The sequence below is a fragment of the Myotis brandtii genome, unplaced genomic scaffold (genome assembly GCF_000412655.1).
Source record: "Myotis brandtii unplaced genomic scaffold, ASM41265v1 scaffold276, whole genome shotgun sequence".
Lineage (NCBI taxonomy): Eukaryota > Metazoa > Chordata > Mammalia > Chiroptera > Vespertilionidae > Myotis > Myotis brandtii.
Genome location: NW_005360509.1, coordinates 2,461,220 through 2,484,626, shown reverse-complemented (window position 1 = coordinate 2,484,626; position 23,407 = coordinate 2,461,220). Strand labels below are relative to the sequence as shown.

At 40.5% G+C, this 23,407-nt stretch overlaps 1 protein-coding gene across 1 annotated transcript in view; it reads right to left on the bottom strand.

Annotated features, from left to right (window-relative positions):
• Positions 1-868: 868 nt before the first annotated feature.
• The window catches only part of MYOM1 (myomesin 1), a 114,886-nt gene continuing 92,347 nt past the window's right edge, over positions 869-23,407 (bottom strand). Inside the window, exons 24-36 of the mRNA XM_014541637.1 lie at positions 22,798-22,934; positions 20,306-20,450; positions 19,512-19,571; positions 18,911-18,978; positions 14,434-14,547; positions 13,729-13,816; positions 12,671-12,709; positions 12,475-12,580; positions 9,064-9,230; positions 6,507-6,543; positions 6,226-6,248; positions 3,914-3,969; positions 869-1,117 (exon numbers count right to left, since the gene is read on the bottom strand). Of these exons, the coding sequence (XP_014397123.1) occupies positions 869-1,117; positions 3,914-3,969; positions 6,226-6,248; positions 6,507-6,543; positions 9,064-9,230; positions 12,475-12,580; positions 12,671-12,709; positions 13,729-13,816; positions 14,434-14,547; positions 18,911-18,978; positions 19,512-19,571; positions 20,306-20,450; positions 22,798-22,934 (1,289 nt within the window). The remainder of the gene's footprint in view (positions 1,118-3,913; positions 3,970-6,225; positions 6,249-6,506; positions 6,544-9,063; positions 9,231-12,474; positions 12,581-12,670; positions 12,710-13,728; positions 13,817-14,433; positions 14,548-18,910; positions 18,979-19,511; positions 19,572-20,305; positions 20,451-22,797; positions 22,935-23,407) is intronic.

Here is a 23,407-nt window from a genome sequence, read left to right as displayed (position 1 = left end):
GATTTTAGGTGCCCCTTCTAACAGTGTAAGAGAGTCTGTTGTCCCATTCCTGACCCTTGACAGGAAGAGGGAGAGAGTAACCTGTTTTCACCATTACTATTTTCCTCCAGTGGTGTATGAGCAATTGTGTGTGTGTGCGCATGAGTGTGTGTGTGTGGGGGGGGGGGGGGTGTGGCCGAGATTGGGACTAGGAGTTGGAGAAGAACCAAATTTTCTAAAGCAGAATGCTGCCTGTAGGCATGTCCTGCGAAGAGGAGTAGGCCCCAAATCTGGCAGTTCTCTGAATTTAGAATGAGGGCTCTTTTTTCCTTAGTCACCAATTCTAGCACTAGACATCCCTGACCCCTTTTATTATCCTTAATTGACACAACTCATTCAATTACTTTGGGTATCTTAACAATGGAATAAATTAATTGTCCAGTAAGATAACAGATGTACAGTGACAGAGCAATTTCACACCTCTGAACCTCAATTGACCTTGGGTGACTTACCTGATGTTACTCTGAAGGTACTGCTTTAAACCCAAAGGAATTTAAATCAGAAGACGAGCTACAAGAAGCGACAAGAGAGATGCAGCAAAGACCCAAATGAGCAGCCAAACAGTAACAATGAGAGAAACACTGATGAAGAAGAGAAAAGGTGTGAGGACTGTTTATTAATACCGAGAAGGTTCCAAATCAAAAGACCGCCAACCGAAATACACACCACTATCTCCACAACACACGAACATACTGGTTTGCTTAACAACTAGTCTCGTTCTCGATAGGATACTGGAGCATCACTGCAATCTACATCCAAACTCTGCTCCACAGCACATTCATCTGCTTTCTGATCATTATTCAGTGTCCCTCTTTTTCTGGTCTTTTGCTTAAAACCCTTTCCTAATGATAAACACACTGATGGTGAAATCGATTGTCTCCGAGCCATACTTGTTCTTCACAACCAGCCCGTACTTGCCGGAGTCGGCAGTGGTCACCCCGGTGACAGTAAAGAAGGCCGTCTTGCCGGCTTCGAACCTGAGGTTGCAGTGGTCATCCGAGTCCAGGGACTTCTCGTTCTTCAGCCAGGAGATCTCCGGAGTTGGGTCGCCCCACACGGTGCAAGTGAGATTAAGTGTCTGAAAAACAGGTTTTATGAGAGGAAAGGAGAGATATCAGATATAATGATGATCCAACTTCAAAGTTCTTCTGATGGTGTGGCATGACTCAATGGAGGATAAAGATAAACCTCCCGGATCAGGGTTTGAACTTGTTATGTATATGCACCTGTGTGAGTTACAGTTTGAACACAAACCTGAGAAGGTTTCTTAGGGACTCGGATTTGAGAATGCTTTTCCAGATCCCATCTCCATTTTCACTTTCATAAACACATAAATAGATGCCTTTTACTCTAAAATGGCATTTCAAACTCTGTCTCAGTAGAGACATCTCATTGCCATAATCACCACCTGCTCACATGTGCATTTCAACTGCGTCACAGAGCCCAGCAGCAGAATCCTAACGGCTGTTTCAGATAATGTGACTAATTTTCAAATTCCATTTCCTTGTTTTATTTCTCCCCCAGACTCTACCCAATCTGTTTCATATACAGTTGTAATAAATAATAGATCCTGTGTACCCTTACCCCGTTCCCCCCATAGTTACATTTTACAAAACTACAGCATAACATCACAACCCGTACACTGACATTGTACAATCCATTGATCTTATTTAGATTTCCCCAGTTTTACTTGTACTCATTTGTGTATGTGTATGTTTACTTCTATTTAATTCTATCACCTGTCTAGATTCACGTATCCACCACCTCCATCAAGATACAGAACATTTCCATCACCACAGGATCTCTCGTGTTACCCTTTATAACCACCTCTCCCCACCTCCCAATCTCCCAATCTCATTCCTAATCTGTCTTCTGTTTCTAAAATTTTCTAATTTCAAAAACATTATATAAATAGCATCAGACAATATGTAACCTTTCTGGATTGCCTTTTCCACTCAGCATAATTCCTTGCAGATTCATCCAAATTGTTGCAAGTAACAATGATTTGTTCCTGCTTATTACTGAGTATGTGCCATGTTGTGGTCATATCTCTAAGGGTTATCTGGCCCGTTTTGGGCTATTAGGAATAAAGCTGCTAGAAACATTTGTGTACAGGTTTTTATGTGAACATAAGTTTTAATTTCTCTCTGGTAAGTGCCCAGGAGTGCAATTGCTGGGTCATATGGTAAATGCATGTTTCATATTTTAAGAAATTGCCAACCTGTTTTCCTGAGTGGCTGTACAATTTTGATTTACATTTCCACCAGCAATGTGTGAGTGATTCAGTTTCTCTGCATCCTCACCAGCATTTGTTGTCACTATGTTTTATTTTAGCAATTCTGATGGGTGTGTTATGGTATTTCAATGTGGTTTTAATTTGCATTTCTTTGATAGCCAAAATGTTGAATTTATTTCACATTTTAAATTTAATTCTCGCATTTTTTTCTTCCTAAAATCCAGTAATTATAAGAAAAATAACTAGGGCACACAGGGAAAAGGATATCCTTCTAAATGTCCTTCTATAGAGTCTTACATGACCACCTGTGATCTCTGCTATAAGAGTATCTTTTAAAATTGCATAGATTAAGAAATCTGTTTTCTTTCCAGGATTAATTAGCATTTCTTACTGAATTATTCTACAAATACATTTCAAGAAAAATATGAGTCAACCTATTGCCATTAGTCTTCTCCAAGTGGGCCAGGTTTTGGAAACTGTGATTACTTGGGGGTTAAGACTTTTAACAAAACCAAACAAAACTAAGTACCTTAGATGTTACGGAAAACTATTATCCATACTCTAGATTTGAGTTATAGATCACAAAGTATTTTCACATACACACTGTCTCTTAATTTTCACTATGACCCAGTGAGTTGCACATTTTGAACCTCATTAGGTGAGGAAAATGGAAAATAGAGTTTAAAACAAAAGCAACCCTGTAAATGGTTGAGCTTAAAGTAAACTGTAGTCATGTTTCACTACGAAGAAACAGGTAGATGAAACCTACCTCTCACTAAACTTTAGATATACCTTGTTTTATCACTCTAGTTCCAATCACCCATCATATGTCTTCATTATCACTTTGAGGTGAGAAAAGGTTTTATTCTACTATAAATACCCATACCCCTATGACTGGTATATTAAACTTGTTTTTATTGATTTTAGAGAGAGAAGAAGGGAGATGGATGGAGAGATAGAAACATCGATGAGAGAGAAACATTGATCAGCTGCCTCCTGCACGCTCCCTACTGAGGATTGAGCCCGAAACCTGGTCATGTACCCTGACTGGAAATCAACCGTGACCTCCTGGTTCATGGGTTGATATTAAACCTGTTTTAATGAAACAGGGATGAAGAAAGAGAATACAGGTTAGAAATTATGTTCATTGCTTTTCAGAGATTATTATGGAGCCAGGTGATACTAATTTAAAACTTACAAACAGAAATCAGTTTTCAATTGAAATAGAGCCTATCAACATTCATGGAGCAGCATGTCTCCTTTGAAAGGTGAGGTGTTTAATAAGACAGCCCCTTTGCCACTAGGTGTTAGAAGTCACTTCTTTCTTCAATTACATTTGTCACGTAGTTATGATTGAACATTTTCTACTCCTTGTGATTTTAGAGGGTAATTCTAGAAAGATACTAAGTGGTCTACATGTGCCCACATTAGACAAACTTGCATCCTGATGCTTGGCCCAAAATATTAAGATGATTGGAAAAATGGCTGCATTTTGAACCTTGTATTGGCTATTCTGAAGTCAAGCATAAGCAGCCATTGCATAGGATGGTATGTATCTTAAAAGATAGAACAAAGTCTGAGGCACTGGAACCCATTCCTAGTGTGGAAGAAGCAAGGACAGGAGTGCTCCATGCTTACCTTGCCCTCCTGGATGGTGACCACATCGGGGAGACCACCCACCACCCGGGCGCGATCTGCAAGAATAGGCATTTCTGGTTAATCACTGAAACATTGAGCATCAGCGATCACATTCACAAAACCACCCCAGGGAACTAACTTTCCAATTTAGTCTCCTTCTCCTTACAGTAACTTTATACCTGCTTTTAACATGCAAAATTAAAAAATGGTCCAGTGATGCTGAAATGTTAATCCTTCTTCACACACATATTTCATGAGTGCAGGAGCCTCTATCCGTGCCTAAAATATCAGCTTGAGATCTCTTTGTTGGATCAAGACCTGCTCTATCATTTTCATGGCTATTTTCAGTCCTGGCCCTTCTGCAGCTCAGTGGGGCTCAGCTCGAGGAGGCAGAGCAGATCACTATGGACAGCCTCCAAGCTCAGTGTGGCCTCTTTCATGGGCTTCCCTATGATGAAAAAAGGTTGCATAATTGGAAGTGTTATGTCAGGGAGATCTGGCGGTTTGTGCAGACATGGGCTTTCTTTGAGGCTTTCCCTATAAACCTTCCCTTTCTCGTATCCTGATAGTTCTTGGTAGCACTATGCAGGGCTGCTGTCTATGGCCATGAGTATAAAGGCTTCAAGGTGAAGGGACAAGGTGCTGAAATCCAGGGCTGACTCCCTAGCTGAGCCATGTATCCTGTGTGTGACTGCTCAGCCCCAGGCAAGGATGCCTTCTGTAATTCACTCAAAATCACCCTCTCTGATACCAATGCTGTGGCTGCCGCTGTCTCATTTGTAGGCCTACTTCATGAATGTGTAGCTCTTGATCCATATTTCTACAGTTCCCTTCTCCACTAAGTCAGGCTAAAGCTTTAGCTGAGTGTTGACTGCATTCTCCCACTGATTTCACTGCACCTTATACCACTTAATAAGCCCAAGCCATCATCTGGGTCCCTGTGCCACTTGCTGTGTGATATTAAGCGTGTTACATCACTGTGTGGACCTCAGTCTTCTCATCTATAGAATGGGGGGAGGGTTGGATTAGAAATGTGCACAGAGTCCATGGGATTCCTCTGAGGGGGCTGGAGAGAAGGTCAAGATGGGGTATTGAGTCAAGGAGCCAATGAAGATAACTCTGCTTTGACCTACTTTATATATTGGGTCTGTGTGGAAGATTTTGTGTGAATTAAGTGTTCCATGGCTTGTAAAAGTTTAAAAACACGGAGCTAGAAAAGCTCTAACATCTCTTCCAGCTCTAAACTGCGGTGACCCAGTGATCTTAGGAAACTGTTCATGAACTCGAGGGAAGGTCGGGCTTCTTGCCCACAAGAGAGTTCAAGAGTGGGGCGTGGCTGTCAACTGCTGCTGCCTCGGGCTTGGCTTTGCTTGTGTGTCTGAGTGGGAGGGACATACTCGGGTGCCAACAAGAAAAACTCCCTGCCCCTGGACACTCCCCACAGGCCCCTGGTGCTGCCGTCTGCCCTATTCAGCACCAGCAGCCACCTCACAAGCCAGGGCCTGAGCGGGAGAGGGAAAGAGCAGAAGGCGGAGGACAGCAGCACACGGCAAAGGTGAAAAGTTCCATTCTGAGTCGCCTGGAGCCACTGCGAGGCAGACAGATGACTTCACTTCCTACTCCTTCCCCTGCTCAGGCCCTTTCCACTCCAGCTCAGGACAACTCGAAGTTTTAACCCTCAACATTTTTCAAGTCATGCCTCCCTCACTGCTAAAGAACCAGAGTTATTATGATGAATCAGTCTGTGACTTGTGGAATGCCATAAGACTGAGTCCTTCTCGAAATCTCTATGTGTGAAGCAAACAGTTGATAGAACTCGTTTCTGGGTGGACTTGACAGTTTGGTGTGTGTTCTCCGGGACTGTGTCCAGTGAAATGAAAGGGAGGCCTTCCTTACTGGGGGCTGTCTCTCCTAGGGGCTCTCGGGAACACCTGGAGTGCTTGTGATTTACCTCATGTAAACGTACGAAGGTTCTCATTTCTTTTTTTTTCTTTAATGTACCCAAATGTTTCTGATACGCTGTGCCTGCTGCAGGTGATTAACAACCTATTTTATGAGTTGCAGCCTGGAGATTTTTCCAAATCGCTGGCTCAAGTTAAGAGCTGGGTGACATTCCTATACTGTAACCTGAGACCTTCTTTTCATAGACATCCTTACTCAAGAGACTAAATGAAAACATATGTAGAAGGCCTAAGATTAAAAAAAACGAGAAAAAAAACTACTTTTACTCTTTTCCATCTGCTGTTATAATAGAAAATAAAAGTTACATTTTGAAACTATGCTAGGAATAAACAAGAACAAGGTTTACTTACTTTTCTCGGCAATGGCAGCTTGTCTGTGGTTGAGAGAAACAAACACACACACAAACAAAGAAGAATGTGGCTTTAGTGGTGTTTCAGAGTAGTTAACCTTGACTGTGTCTCATTGCCCCACAGACATTCTGCTGTTCAACAAAGCAGTGGGGAGCACTGGTTTCACTGCCCTTGTCTAAAGGAAAGCCCCTCCCTGTTATTCAGATGGGGGAGCAGCACGCAGGATGTTCCGGAGAAATTAGTGCATGCACTTGGCCTTTGCGAGGCAAAAGAAGACTTACTTTAATCTTTGGAATTCGGCAAAGGCTTCCTCATAATCTTTAAGGGGAAAAAGAGAAGTTAGAATTTGCTCAGCCAGAATTGACAACACAGAGGGGCTGTTTAAATTCACAACATGAGGTCAATGTAATCAGTGCAGATAAAAATAAGCTGACCCTGTGCCTATGTGTTCACTCTACAACTTGATGGACTTAAGCAAATACTTTCTAGGTAGAAAATATGAAATAGTGGACTTTAGAAGTTCTCAGTTCTGTGAGAGGCCTTCAACTCTTCAAACGGGAAGGCCAAGAATTAGCTCCACCAAAGATAAAAAGGGAATAAAGGTCTGTTTCAAATAAAAGTTGGTTGTCTAATAAGCATCCTGAGCTTCAAATAGGCTTTTCTCTTATTAAATCATCCCACATGCCATCGCCTCCTAGCTGGACAGTTAAATGTTTCTATGTCCCGTGGTCTGGCCCACCTATTTGTATTAAAGAGCACAAGGAATTCCTGCAGCCACAGCGCGTGCCCGTGCTTGCCTGAAACAATGCTTCTCTGTCGTGCAGAGAAGAGATAAAAGGCGAGCGAGACGTGAAAGGAGAGCTACAGAGTTCTAAATAATCTGTTTCCCTGAGACTGCAGGGTGAGCCACTTTGAAGACTTCAGCTGAAAAGGCAACTTCGTTTTGAAGTCTCTCCCACCTTGCCTTTAAAGAGCCTCTGTGGTCTAGGAATCATAATATTGCACAGAAAACATTTATATAACACTAGTCCACCCGCTTCCTTTTCCAGATGGAAAAATGAAAGCATAAAGCCAGGCTTAACGTCTCTGGAGGTAGACTAGTTAGGCTAAACCAGGCTAAGAGTTCAGTACTCTTTCTGCCCATGCCAGACTGAGAGAGTCAGGAACGGGCGAATCAATCTGTGTTGGGTGGCTGTGTCCGGCTGTAAGACAATCCACAGCCTTTTGCTTAAGGGGGACTTGAGAGCAGGGTAGTTAAATAAGCCCTGATGGGCCAGAGGGTAAAAGAAAAAATTTTTTAAGTTTTAAATCTATCCATTTCTTATTTTCCTTTTTCTACTGTGTTTCAAAGTATCCAATGGTCTGCAGAAGAAATCCCCTGTCACTGTGGGATGTGACTCAGGCACAGTGTGGCCCTGAGAGTGTAGCCCCGGGGGGCAGCCTCTCATTCCCTACAGAGACCCTTCAGCAATTATGGTGGGCGGGGCAAGGTTAAGAGACATTACAAAACCACTCAAGGCAGGGTTGAAAGACTGTTCTCTAAATTATGAATCTACTCTCTGAGGATTAAAACACTGAGAGCTATTACATATTTAGGTTGCATTTTTTTTTTTTTCAGAGAGGAAGGGAGAGGGAGAAATAGAAACATCAATGATGAGAGAGAATCATTGATTGGCTGCCTCCTGCACACCCCCCACTGGGGATCAAGCCTGCAACCTGGGCGTGTGCCCTTGACTGGAATCGAACCCAGGACCCTTCAGTCCGCAAGCCGATGCTCTATCCACTGAGCCAAACCAGCTAGGGCTAGGTTATATTTTAATATATGAAGAAGTGGAAGAAAAAGTCAGTCCCCAATCTTTTCTGGTAACTTCATACAGACTATTTTTTTAAGGAAATAATAAATAAGATGAAGAATACAGTACTAGGAGAGAGAAATGGCACAATGTTTTTAATTTTTTATTTATGACTGTATGTTTTAACTTTTTAAATTTTAAGTAATAGCTACACATCGCCTTTCTTCTATGTTCTTAGGTGGAAGCCCTTTTTCCTCACCTCCTGTGACTTTCTTCTCTTACCTTGTCTCTCCAGAACCACCCCTCCACCCCCATTCTTTCAACCGATAACCATAAGGATCCAACTTTCCAGCTTCTTTCTGTCCTCAGTATTTGTCATTGCTTAGTCACACTTATTCCCACCCCTGCCCTGGATCTCCACCCTTCCATCCTTCTGAACTCTGATACATCAATTATTTCCTTCACTCACATCTTTAGTCCTTCCAACTCAGCGGATTTCTTGGAATCCACGAACATGATCACATTTCAATCCTCATAAAAACTATGCTTTTCCAGTGTTTGTCCTTACTCAAGTGATAGTAAATCAATCTGCCTTTCTTTTGTACGCATCTTGAAAGAGTAGTGCTTACTTTTCAATGATTCTCCAACCATTGAAATTCTTGACTTCTACCACTGTGGTTGAATTTAAACTGCTTTACTAAAATCTCCAATCATCTTCCAATAGGTAAGTGTATTGACCTCTTATCACCCTTCCTTCATTATTTTTATTTATTTTTTTTTTATTTATTTTATTTTTTAATATATTTTTATTGACTTCAGAGAGGAAGGGAGAGAGAGGGAGAGATAGAAATATCAATGATGAGAGAGAATCATTGATCGAACCCGGAACCTGAGCATGTGCCTTTGACTGGAATCGAACCCGGGACCCTTCAGTCCGCAGGCTGACGCTCTATCCTCTGAGCCAAACCACTAGGGCTCATCCTTCATTCTTTTTTAAAAGCCCACTCCTCTATAGTAAGTTTGAACCTGCAGAATATCCATTTACCTTGTCCAGAAAGATCCACTGTCTTCTGGTGTCCTGTTTTGCCATCAAAAAGCTCCATTACATATTTCCCTTGGTCATTCGGAGTGGGCTCACTGATTTGCAGCCAGATCTGCTGCTCCCCGGTGACTCCGCTCTTAACTCTGTCTGTGTACTTAATAGCAGTCCCACTGTTCAAATCAAAGAAAACATCATTATTGTTTGCTTTCATCCAGAGCTGACCTTTACTTTGTCTCTTATTGATGGTCTTACCATAAAGTTTTACAGGCTTTCAAATAATATGGGATCCACATATGGTCTACAGCTTCAGAGCAATGATGGGCCCTGAGTCACTAAACTTGGATTTCAAGACCCAGGGTGAAGGGTGAGGGAGGGCCTCTGAGAGGCTCACATTTAACTCACAATAGCAGTCTGGGGCCCAGGCAGATTGCAACATCAATACTTCTCAGTGCTATTAATTATCTTTTGCTTGGGCTTATTTGTAGGACTAAGGGAATCTTTAAAGTGAAAAGGCCAGGGAACATATTATGTTATTGTATATTTCATACAGATGCTCTATGAATATAAATCGGATTTTACAAGCTAATCAAAAACAGACCTAAGGAGGTTCACATGTGGCTGGCATCTATTGACATATGTTGTTAGAAAGCTATTTAAAACACAAGTAATTATGCACTAGTAAGGCCAAGAGTGAATGAAAAGGAGAGTTGCTGCCAAAATGAATGAGGCACCTTCTCTGTCCCTGGATGTGAGTTTCGCAGTGTTCTACAGTAGGTCAAGAGCAGACCCAAGCATTGTGTTCTTTGCAAGAGAATACAAGCAAATAGAACCCTTTGTTTTGTGATCTGAGGATCTAGAAATGTCGCTGTTATAGAGGAAGTAAGAGAAAGGTAGAGGTAGATGTACTCTCAATGATGTTAAAAGTAACTTCAAAGAAATAAGGGGAAAAGGCACTAGAACTACCTAATTTTATTAACAATTATGCAAAGAGAAAAGACTAAGGTATAATCCCGAAATGTTCATAATATGACTAGGAAAACTATGGATAATATCATATTATAAATACTTTCTAACTTATAATATGATATTATAAATGTATTTTCTAATTCTGTTTATAGTTAAAATATGCAAAATAAACTTTAAAAAAAAACCTTGAAAAATAAAAATCTCCACCAAAAAGTTTGTTTTCAAATAGTCAGCTTTTTCTTATACAGTACATTCTATAAAAGATATTAAAATGAAAATGCCATAAAATGTAAGACAAAGGAACCTATCTGTATCCATAGACTTTAACCTGAGCAATATATTTGTCTTAGAGAGCTAGAAAGAAAGACAGTTCTCTGCTTTGCTATAATAAATGTTTGAATTCTTTAATCTCTGGCTAACATGCATAATAGTACCTTAAATTTGTAAAGCACTTTATGGTTTACAAAGTGCCATTAATTTCATTCATTTGTTGGATCCATCAGTGTTATGAGATAAAGCAGGTATTATTCAGTGAGATTCAGAAAATTAAATAACTTGCTTAATATCAATGGAAAGAGAGGAGCAATGTCAAGACTAAAACCCATTTCAAGTATTTTTTTCATCATGTCACATACCTACATAAAAACAGTGAACACAATCCTTGACTCTTGAATCTTTCATAGGCAGGGCAATGTCAAGACTAAAACCCATTTCAAGTATTTTTTTTCATCATGTCACATACCTACATAAATACACTGAACACAATCCTTGACTCCTGAATCTTTCATAGGCAGATGGATACAAAAAAACATTTATTTAAATGACTAGTAAACCAAGTGATGTAAGAAGTTTATACCTTGTTAGTCTAATAGCAATTTGTTCAGAACTCAGTGTTCTAAGTTTTCTGAACAAGTAATTCTTTTAGAGATGATGTATAAAGCTTTTTGATTGATGATTCAATTACCTCATTTTCTCTTATTCTTCAGACTGATATATTAGAATGTCTTAGATGTCACAGAGGAATTTCCTGGAATTTGACCTATTTTAATTTATACTTTCCTACAATATATTCTGAAAGAAATTGGATAAAGGAATGAAACCTCAAGATTTCTACATTGGACTTTCACTTCTCATTTTTTAAGAATTCAGGAAATTAATAATAATAATAAATAAGACACTGTTCTACATAATAGGAAAGTCATTTTAAAGAAAACACAAATGGTTGTTTTGCGGGACCCAGCTCTGGTTAAATGTTAACCAAGACTTCTAATGCAACTTGAACACAGGGCCAGTGCCATGACAGGGGGCCTCTGGAGCCAGGCTGCCTGGACTGAGCTCTCCATCCACCACTTTGCTGTGTGACCTCAGGCAAGTCACTCCCCCAGCCCGAACTTCCTCTTCACTGAAGTAAGAAGTATCTCCTCCAAAGAGTTGGGTATGTTAAATGAATTCATACATCTAAATGGCTTGGAAGTACCAGGTACATTGTAAATGCCCACTGAAGGGAAGATATAAACATTGTTATCTGTGTCCTCCTGGGGGTGCCGCAGTGACCTACTGCTCAGGGGGTCTCATCGGACTTGGGGAATGAGTGTCAGCTGCATCCTTAGTGTGGACTGAAGGCGGCTGTGCCCCATCAGATTTCTCTGCCAGGCTGCTGCTCTCTTTCAGCTCAGGAAATTTCAAGGAAGCACAGAGGTTAGGATAACATCCACAGTATAAATGGGAGAACTGGTTTGACTTACAAACCCATTTTGGCTCTTGGAATCCCAGAGGTGAACCTGAATGGAACCCCTCTAGAACTCCACAAAGGAAGCCGAGATCAGAACAGATCTTCAGGCTCAATTCAGTTCAACTACATTTTCCCAAAGTGATCTTGAGATCTTCAAAGCCTTCCGAGGGAGGACAAGAAACATGCTAATGACCAACTATGCCAATTGCTATAAACAACAATAACAAAGCTGGGCACTTCTCAGATTAGGCTTCTTTGGTGAATTAGGCCACTAATTAATATAGTGGGAAATTTAGTGTCTCTTGGTACATGCTGCTTCAGTTTTGTTCCAGATCATAGCATGGGTAGCTGTGTGTAGAAAGAGAGAATCAGCATCTGGCTCTGGACACTTGCAAAGCAGAAGGAGCCCAAACACAACCGTCTGGAGGTGGAGGTCACATTATAAAGATGTGCACGAATTATGGCACTTCCCCGGTCACAAAGACAGGCTCCTAGGCCTCACCAGTTTCACCCTCTATGTGTTGAGGCAAAGTGCTAACTCACTCAAAGGGAATAGCCTGGGTGCTTCTGTCCTATACTCATCAACGTCAGGCCTGAGAAGTCAGAAGACTCCTTAGCTGAGAGTACAGAGAGTTGCTGTTGTTTTTCCAACTTTTTTTCCCTTCACTTCAATGGAGAAGGAATTTCTACACAGCAATTAAGTTCCCATTACTTACTTGTGGGACCAGTTAACTTTCAGGTCATCCAGGTAGTAGGTAACAAGAGAGTACAGCCGGATGCCCTCAGCCGTGCTCTGAATTTTCAGGTCTGAAGCAGACAAAGCTGAAAGAAGAAAATAGCATATTTCATACACCTGTAAACCCATCCAAAAGAATAATGAAGCACTGTCATGGTGAGAACATTTTAACTTACCTATTTTTTTACATACTTCAGTCATCAGTTCTTGAAAGGCTGTGGATGGAGATTCACAGACAAAGCTTTAGCAAAGAAATGCTCATTTTAAGGAGTTATCAGCATTGTGCTCTCAAAAATATTCTCTCTGGTGGAGGGTACTGGTCACAAGATAAATTTGTTGACCAATTGAAAATAAGTGTTCTTGGAGTGAATAATTCCATTTTTATCAAGTTGTAAAAGATCCTTGCTCTTATTTTGATATTTTCCCCTCCAATTCTCTAACTTTCGTCACATTTACATTCTAGAGAAAGAGCCACAATAAGATTTCCAGGAAGTTTCTTGGCTTTAAGAGTCTCTTCTTCTTAAGTCCCAGGAAGCCTTAGTTCCTATTAGAGGAAGTTTTCTTATCGGTGTTATCAATTCATAACACATTAACCATCTATAAATCTGATATTTTGCAGCCTAATAATGTTTTTTTCCAATAAACACATTTAGTCCTGTCTCCACCAAGAGTTAGGAAGGTGAAATCAAAGTCAGACTTCTGCTCTTTGTTAGCAATATTGTTAAAGATCTTGTTCAGGAACAAAATTGGAAGTTTGTGGGTCACATATAGGTCTTTGCTATCATGATGTATTATGTCCTTAGTAGTCTCTGAAAAGTGGAAATTACTTTCATGCTCTGCTAATAACTTAGAGGCTTAGAGGTTCATATATAAATCTTTCTTGTCATCATTTAAGGGTGGATTATTTTGCAACATGCTTCTCACAGTTTTTGATCCTGTAACATTTTTTATAGGGTTGAAACAGAAATGATGATTTATATTGAAAATAAACCCCTGGTGGACTGTGGACTATAAATTCTCTGAGGATCAAAAGTACACTTCTGATTTCTAGGGGAACTTAGAATGAAGTATTTTTCAATATAACAGTAGTTCACTCTGCTGGGATTTCCATTAAAGCAAAATCTGTGGATAAAAAAAATCAGCATGACTTTGATCACCAGCTCAGTCTCACTCATAATTCTGGTAACCTGTATGTAGAACACACAAAACGGACCCCAGCAGCTGCTGGACTGACCTTCATCCACAAGCTTCAATCTGCTCTTATCTTTTCCTCTGTCGTCTTTCAGAATAACTTCATAAATCCCAGCATCTTTCTTGGAAAACTAAGGAAGGGATACATATACCACATTGTAGCTTATTGTGGCCTCAGAGTTGGTGTTTGCATTTTTAAAGCCCTGTTATTTATAGAACTGCCATCAAAACACACACTGAACAACATTTAACCATGTGAGCAATGAATAGTTTGCAGATAAACCTATCCATTATAATTTGACCTAGCAGTCCTGATTTTTCACCCTCTATGGCTATAATTGATTTGAGACTTAATAAGTCCATATCTTTTACTCTGCCTTCATATATTTGAAAGGTATGCTCTTTTAAACAAAAAGGAGATAAAAATCTACACTTATATGAATACTATTCTGATTGTACTTTTAGGAAACAAGTTATCGTTAGGCTTAAGAGCAAATGAAGAAGGATCCACTTAACTCCCAGCTGATATTGGTTGGATATGTGACAAATCCATGCATATCACAAGGTGAGAGAGGCTTTTGTGTTCCTACAGCTTTTTAGATGAAGTCAGGGCACGGATTTTTGGAGCAGTTAGAAGTAAGATACTACAAATGCCCAGGACAAAGGAATACAGAATCTAGTCTCTGGTTTTGGAGAGAAAGTAGGGTGCAGAACTAATGTATTACATTTTACACTTATAGTCACCTACCTCTGTTATAAGCAGGGTACATATACCGTCCTTAAAGTCATGCTTTTCATCCACCGATATCTCCCTTTCATCTTTATACCACAAAATATGGGTCTCCTTCTTAATATTTGCCACCTAGAAGAAAAACCATAATTATACTTCTTGTAATAAGGGAATGCAACTCTTATGAGTAGTTGTTAATGTGGCATCAGATAGAAGGAAAAGCACTAACCTTAGAGTTAGAAGATGCTAAAGGAATTAATTCAAAGCAATTTTAACTGGTAAAGAGTTTAGAATAAAGTGAATACAAATGGATAAACCTAAATCAGTAGCATCTTTATTTCCAGCAGTAAAACTTGACTTTAATAGTTCTAGTGGACAAGAAAAGAAAAAATAGATACATACACACTAACATACAGATAGACTTAAATGAAAATAAAGATCTGAAAACCATAGGAAGACAAATCCTATCAGATTATAGTATGGTCTGTGTCACATGATAAAACAAATGGCTTATCAAAAGAACAGAACAAGTAAGCCTCGAAATATATATCTAAATATTTTTAAAAAGATAAATGAAGCTTTGCAAAGAAATTTGGAGGGGGATTATGTTTAAATTTTTAAAAATAAGATTACAAATTTTCATCTGTTTGTTTATAGTTGTATTTCCTCTTTGGGGAATTATAAATACACTAGAGGCCCGATGCACAAAAATTTGTGCACTCGGTGGGGGGATGATGGCTGTTTGCAGCTGGTCACACCCCCTTCAGGGTGGGGGTCCCCACTGGGGTGCCTGGCCAGCCTGGATGAGGGGATGATGGCTGTTTGCAGCTGGTCACACACCCTTCAGGGTGGGGGTCCCCACTGGGGTGCCTGGCCAGCCTGGATGAGGGGATGATGGCTGTTTGCAGCTGGTCACACACCCTTCAGGGTGGGGGTCCCCACTGGGGTGCCTGGCCAGCCTGGATGAGGGGATGATGGCTGTTTGCAGCTGGTCACACACCCTTCAGGGTGGGGGTCCCCACTGGGGTGCCTGGCCAGCCTGGATGAGGGGATGATGGCTGTTTGCAGCTGGTCACACACCCTTCAGGGTGGGGGTCCCCACTGGGGTGCCTGGCCAGCCTGGATGAGGGGATGATGGCTGTTTGCAGCTGGTCACACACCCTTCAGGGTGGGGGTCCCCACTGGGGTGCCTGGCCAGCCTGGATGAGGGGATGATGGCTGTTTGCAGCTGGTCACACACCCTTCAGGGTGGGGGTCCCCACTGGGGTGCCTGGCCAGCCTGGATGAGGGGATGATGGCTGTTTGCAGCTGGTCACACACCCTTCAGGGTGGGGGTCCCCACTGGGGTGCCTGGCCAGCCTGGATGAGGGGATGATGGCTGTTTGCAGCTGGTCACACACCCTTCAGGGTGGGGGTCCCCACTGGGGTGCCTGGCCAGCCTGGATGAGGGGATGATGGCTGTTTGCAGCTGGTCACACACCCTTCAGGGTGGGGGTCCCCACTGGGGTGCCTGGCCAGCCTGGATGAGGGGATGATGGCTGTTTGCAGCTGGTCACACACCCTTCAGGGTGGGGGTCCCCACTGGGGTGCCTGGCCAGCCTGGATGAGGGGATGATGGCTGTTTGCAGCTGGTCACACACCCTTCAGGGTGGGGGTCCCCACTGGGGTGCCTGGCCAGTCTGGGTGAGGGGCTGAGGGCTGCTTTCAGGCTGGCGGTTGTTGACTGAAGCTCCCAACCGCTCCTTTTTTTTCTCTTTTTTTTATTTTATTCTGGGCCAGCTTTAGCTCTGGCTCTAGCTCTGAGGCTTCGTATCTGGTTTGTTTGCCATTCTATAATCGAAACAATGTATAACTTCAGCTCTGAGATCCCGGCAGGCTGAAAGCTGGTTTCTGGGGTTTTGTTTCACTTCTACATTTGCAACATAGTACATAGTTGCTTAGAGTTGCATTTGAGAGGCTGGCAACTGAGGCGAGGAATGTTGGAGTCTGCAGCAAGCAAGCCTCCCTGCTCGCTTCAGTGCCTGGCTGCCGGCCGCCATCTTGGCTGACAGTTAATTTGCATATACTCACTGATTAGCCAATGAAAAGGGTAGCGGTCGTATGCTAATTACCATGTTTCTCTTTTATTAGTGTAGATTTGTCCAGTTATTCAGTTAATCATCTCACTATACATATATCTAATCATTATGTTGTACACTTTAAACTTCTGGGTTATATGTCAATTATAACTCATTAAAAACAAGGTTATTCAAGTTTTAAAATGTTAAAACATTTTGGTTAATAAAATAAGAACCAACACTGGTAACAACATAGTAAAACCAATACAAATGCTCTTTATGATCCTGTAAACTGGTTTCTGAATTATAGAACGTGTGTTGCTAGGCGACATTGCTTACAATAGAAAGTACTCCTGATTGGAGAGCTGCATCCCTCCCTCCCAGGACTGGAAATGGACCCCATAGCTTTGGGCTTCCCCGAGTGTACTGATTCTTGTAATTTGTGCATGTCCCTTGCGGGGAACCTGGAAGCTCTGTCTAGGGAGTTGTTACAAGGGGTATGGGCTCCTTGGGGAATGAGGTATTTTAAAAGCTACGGTGTTTCCTATACCTGACCAAAGCGGATCTTATCTCCTTGCAACTGAGCTGTCATCTGGAGGTGGTGCTTCCAATATGCACTCCTACCGGAGAGGAATGCCCCGTACCGCCCTGCAGGCAACCTGGGGTTCTTACCCTATATTCTTTTGAGTAGACTAGTTCCAAGTGGGGCCCATGATAGTCCCATGAGTCTGAATGTTTGGCTATGCATTAACTATAATGAATATGTAATTGCCAAATGTACGTAAATTGCTATAATAATGCAACAAAGAGCTATGAAAGGACAGGAAGGTTCATTCTACCTAGACTGAGAAGGGGAAGGCTTTATGGAAGAGATGACTGACATGGGCCTTGAGAAAAGATTTTATCAGAGAAACTGAAAGAAGGCAGCCATTTCAGACATTGTAACAACATCAATACAGTATTATGAATATTCAGAACCTCTTTCTAGGCTCCCCTTGACTGTCCAGAATCTGGGTAAGAGGCTAATTCTCCTGAGGAAAGCCATCAGATGGAACACTAGAGCTCACTGCCCAGAAGGCTACTGCAATAGGTAGCACAGAAAGAAGGAAGATGGACATGTGGGTCTCCCTGGTTTATGGGGTAGGCAGTGTGCAGGAGAAAGTCAGTAGGGGGCAACATGGAAGTGGACAGCTAGGAGAAGAGGTAGTGAGGGTTTTAGCTGCTGCCTGAGAAATTGTTTTTTAAGCTTTGCCATTTCCTGAGAGGATAAAACCTAGAATTTATTTTTCTTATACATTTATGGTAGACTGCTGTCTCTTTAAATTTCATCAGACCTAGAAGAGACTGGGGCACTTGGATTCTGGCTTTTATATGACAACTACATGCCAAATGCCAAAGCCTCACTTCTACCTTGGAGTACCTGTTCACTATCACAACCTTCACACTTCAACTTCATCCAGCGGAGTTCCTTATCCAAAACATTTTGTTGACTCACTCAGCTGAACACCACCATGTGCTAAGGTACAAAATAATTCAGGACGCAATGTGAATTGTTTCTTCTAAATCTTTCCAAAGGCCTAATTAAACAATTGATTCTGGGCTGCAAACACTTTACCTCTCCCTCATGGCAGCATGGTGGTCTCCAAACCAGTAGCAGAGCTGGCCAATACACAAAAGTACTATCGTACTAGTCACACAATTTAGATAGGAAATTGCTAAATTTTCATGGAAAGCAGTGTAGCTGGAATGATTCTGGAATAGATCTACCACTTAAAATGTAGATTTGACCTAAAACGAAGACAATGTGAGATTCTTCTGAGATTAATAATTTAAAAATAAAGGGGGTGTGTTGAACAGGTGGAGCACAGAGGCTTTTGAGAGCAGTCAAAATACTCTGTACGATACTATAATGGTGGACACATGTCATTTATACAGTTGTCCTTGTCCACAGAATGTACATCAAGAGTGAAGCCTAATGTAAACTACAGACTGTGGGTGATAATGATGGGTCAGTGCAGGCTTATCAGTTGTAACACATGAACCACTCTGGTGGGGGATGTTGTCTTTGGGGGAAGCTGTGCATGTGTGGGGACAGGATGTTATATGGGAAATCTCTGTACCTTCCCTTCAATTTACTATGAACTTAAAGCTGCTCTGAAAAAAAGTCTTACTTAAAAGCACACACAGAATAGTCTGTCCTTATTGACTAGGGTGTGTGTAATGAATAAGAATGATCATGTTGCCTTCCCATATTTTTATGTTGTTTTATGTTAAATGTTTCTTACAAACCAACCATTACAGTAACATTCAGCAGTAAGGATGTGTTGCTTATCATTTGGTTCAAGTGGAGGAGATGAAAAGTTGATCTTCCTCTTCTCACATTCTATTTTATCTTTATTTCCCTTGTTTCAAATGTTAAAAATTTATCTACTTCTTACCTTACACTTCAATAGTACATTACATTCACCAGTCACTTCCCAGCTCAAATACTCAGCAAAATGTGGACCTAGAAAATATTAATAATATCAGTGATCACTCTATTAGTCATGAAAGCAAAATCAAAGCTCATTCTATTTTTTTTAATCCTCACCCAAGGATGTTTTTATTGATTTAAAAAAACTTTTTTAGAGAGAGACAGGAAGGGAAAGAGAGAGAGAAACATGAATGTGTGAGAGAAACATTAATCAGTTGCCTCCCATACTCGCCTGACCAGGATCGTAACTGCAACCCAGGCATATGCCCTGACCGGGAATCAAACCTGCAACATTTTGGTGTTTGAGACAATGCTCCAACCATGAAAGCTCATTCTTAAATTCTAATGTGATTTATATTTGAAGTGAATTTTTTAAAATTCAAGATTCCGTTTTGAAACATTTTAGATGAATACCTATTTAATAATAAATATTTTCAATTATTTTTTATTTGTAGCCGTATTAATAACATATGTAGTAACATTGATTTTAATTTGTTGTATAAATAATCTTGGAATATTTTGTTCAAGAAACTGAAGCTATTTCTTTACTCACTGATTGTTTTTACCTTGTTTCCTGATCCATTCTTGCCTCTGGAATTCAGCTTCTTTCTGGAGATTTTTATAAACTAAAAATTGAAAAACAAGAAAGTAAGAAACTGAGTGGAGTGGTATAAATGTGCACGACAGTCACTGTGCTAAGTGATTTATGTTCATTATTATAACATTAGTACATCATGACCACTTTATTCATTTTCAGTCTTCATAGATGAAGAAATAGGCTTGGAAAGGTTCAGCAATTTGTTCAAGGTCATGGAGCTAGGAAATAGTGAAATAGTACTGGATATTGGAAGTGAAGAGAGCAGGCCACGCTCCCATTGCTTTGTTAAATGCCACATTTTAAATCTTGATGGTTCCCACAGTGGTTTATGGCATACAATCGGATGTATGATTAATTAATGAGGTATGCTCTACTTTTGCATATTTTTCTTCTTAATTTAAGCAATTTAAGATAAGCACACATCATAAGATAGTATCACAGTTTGTTTCTGAGACACATATACAATCTTGGTTGTATTGCAATGTCTTCACTTTACTACTTTTAGTAGTAAATATTTGTTTATAGATGAGATAATTTATATACAGTTCTGACTGTAGGCCAGGGATAAATTTGGTATTCTTTGAAATTAACTTTCACTTCTATGTAATGAAGTACTATCGAAAGTATTAACTGAGAATTGTATTTCAAGCAAGGGAATCCAAACAAGAACAATTCCTACTACCTTCCACATGACCATTTTTGTGCCATTTTCATTAAAGGGAGTAGCAAAGTATCCCAGTTAATGTTCCACAGAGTTCTTACCATCTCCAATGAGAACAAGAGTAGAATGGCCAGTTGCTCTTCCATCCTGAAGCTGGAAAGTATATGTTCCCTCATCCTCATCCAGGAGCTTGTCCATGAACATTTCAATTATACCAGTGTTTCGGTCAATATGCATCTTATATTTCTTCAATGTGAAAAGGAAAAAAAGAGAAATTAATGAGGTAGATATGATGACAATAAGCCTGATAAAAGAAATACAAACTCCAAAGAATCATAATTTTAATAAAATTTCTTGTTAACGCTTTTTTTAGATGAGCACGTTTTCAAAACCTTGTATCCAGGAAAAGTAAAATATTATGTGGAATATATGACCGTGACCAGAAATGATTACTAAAAGACTGAAATTTAATTTTTAAATATAAATAGAGTTTTGTTATCCCAAGTCACAAAATGTTATCCAAAAGTTGTTTTTAGCTAATCTCTTCACCTTCTTTCATAAAAAAACATATATGCATAACCCATGGTCACAGACAACAGTGTGGTGATGACCAGAGGGAAGCGGGGTGGGGGGGTAAGGGGGGGATGGGAACATCCACAATAGGGTCAACAAAAAAAAAAAATGAAGAATAATTAATTAATTAATTAGAAAGTCCAACATCTCCAAATTTAATTACCCACTGTTAATTATAGCGGCATCTAATAAATCATGTGAGTAAAAAAAGTTTTCTTAGATTTCCATTTCCATTCCAGATTACATTTGTTTTAATTATCAGAATAATACAAAATTAATTATAGGCAGTATGAGGGAAGTATTTGTCTCATTATTGCTATATCCCTAATATCTAGCACATGCATGGTTTGTAGCAGGCAATGAATTAATATGAGAAAAAAGTGCTTCCAAAGCATTTGAAATCCATTGGCTCCTAATGAAATTGCCCTGTTAGACTATGCTTATTTTATCCTGTTGCTTGGGCAACTGTTTTTTCCAGTGTAAAGATAAATCTTAGCCCTTGGGCATACCAGTACAAGTTCCATAATGAATTTGAATTAATACGTTTTTCTATAAAGTGCCCATGAAGACTCAGGTCTGGGATCAACTCTGTGGTGCAATTCAGGTCCTGGAGCCTCCCCCAAGGAAGCCAGTCTCCAATTGAGATCACTTTTTGCTTAGCTTTCTTCTACCTTCTTTGTTTCCCTGACCCTCTACTCCTGAGAGTACTTCCCCGTAAATCACTTGAAACTCTACTTCAGAATCTCCTTCTAGAAAACCTGACCTAAGACAGTATTTTCCACCCAATAAAACAGTATGATTAGAGCCTAATGCAATGACAATAAACTGTGTGTGCATGCAGCAACATGTAAACATGTGTGAGCACATGACAGGGAGTGGGTCTCTGCACACATGTGCACGAGTGTTCCCTCAATGGCTGTGGTGGCACAGAGTGGTGCCAACAAAGTTTTTCCTTCCTTTCTACTGGCCAGGTGGTGATCACAGCAGTTTATGAGAACATTTGAAAACAGGGAAGAGATGGGCCATGGTGGACCAGTATCTACACACAATTACCGTATGAGTTGAAAAAGAATAAAATGCATACCCATCTACTCGTTATAATACTCATTCTTCCCCTCACTAATGACCCCTCAAATGTTTCAAAAACATATCTTGATCAGAGGAGAATAGGTTGTTAATAGTGGCCACAAACCATATCTCTCCCCTGTCTTTTCAGTCTCCCATTTACACCCATGGTAACATAGGTGAGAGCCAGGGCCCCTAAACCCACGTTTTTCAGTCCCACCAGGCACTGGCCGGATCCTGGCTCTACTGATGTCTGGAGAGGACAAATAAAGCATAGATGTTGTCATTCTTTCTATGGAAACTATGCTTATGTTAAAAGCGAAGAAGTAGATATAGATATACACAATCACCTATGTAAATAAGATACGAATGGACATATACACACAGATGTATAGAAAAAGACCAAAAAGTACATACCAATATGTACATCAAAAAGTTATAAAAATTTGTGACTTGTTCTTTCTAAATCTTTAAAGTTTTTTACAATAAGGATGTATTGCATTTTTAACCAGAAAAGCAATAAATATATTTTACTGCAGTTTTTTTCTGAGCCATTGAAACAATTGAGGCCATTTCCTCCATATAAAGAACCAAGTCCCTGCTGGGGGTTCTGATGTGAGTATGTGAGTTTGGGTCAGGGTGCTGGCTCCTCTGCCTTCTAAAGGGAGCAGCTCTATTTCATGGGTGATTAAACTTCCTGATTTGCCTGAGACAGTTGTGTTTTATGACTCTTGTCCTGGGAAAATTACTAGTATCCTCTTTCATTCTCAAAAGTGCTCCACTTTGGATAGTATGAGACAATCAATTTATGTTTTTCTCTGCATTTTTCACATGTGAAATTTAGACTCCCCACCCCACACCTAGTGGTTTTCATAACAACTTACCTGCATTCTAACGGGCTCCCCCAGCACATTCTATAATAATATGTTTAGAAATCTAGAAGTGTAAAACCTACCGGCCCTTCAAAAATCTCCTTTTCATTAAATACGTAGTTGACTTTGGCATTGCCAGACAGCTTCTCAGCCTGCATCCAAAACCGGACCTGACCTTTCTCCAAAATTTCAACTGCCAAATCTGATTTAACTGCGACAGCTATGACAAATAGAAATAATAATTATATTGGTAACCAATTTTATTGACACAGATTCTTCCAACAAGTGAAAACACACTCAATGGAAATGGCAATGGAGCACCTTGCTTCTTGAAAAGCCTGGAGGCAGTGAGAGTGTTGGAGGGAAAGCATGGCATGGAAGGATGGAAGACCTGGGTTCTAATTCTGACTGTCACTCTGGGCAAGTCATCTGCCTTCCCTGAGGCGCAGATGTCTCCACTGTAAAAATGCAGAGGATGAACTTGCACCCTGAGGCCTTCAGTTAACCTTTGTGACTCTCTACTGTGGCTTTGGCTATGTATACCTGGTATGTAGGGACGAAAACAAAGTGCAATGAAAAGAGTCTTGAGCTGGCCCCAGGAGAGCTGGAGCCTAGTCCAAGGTCAGCTACTATCAAGCTGTGATATTAGGCCATTTTGTATATCTGGGCCTCATTCAATTCATTTATAAATGA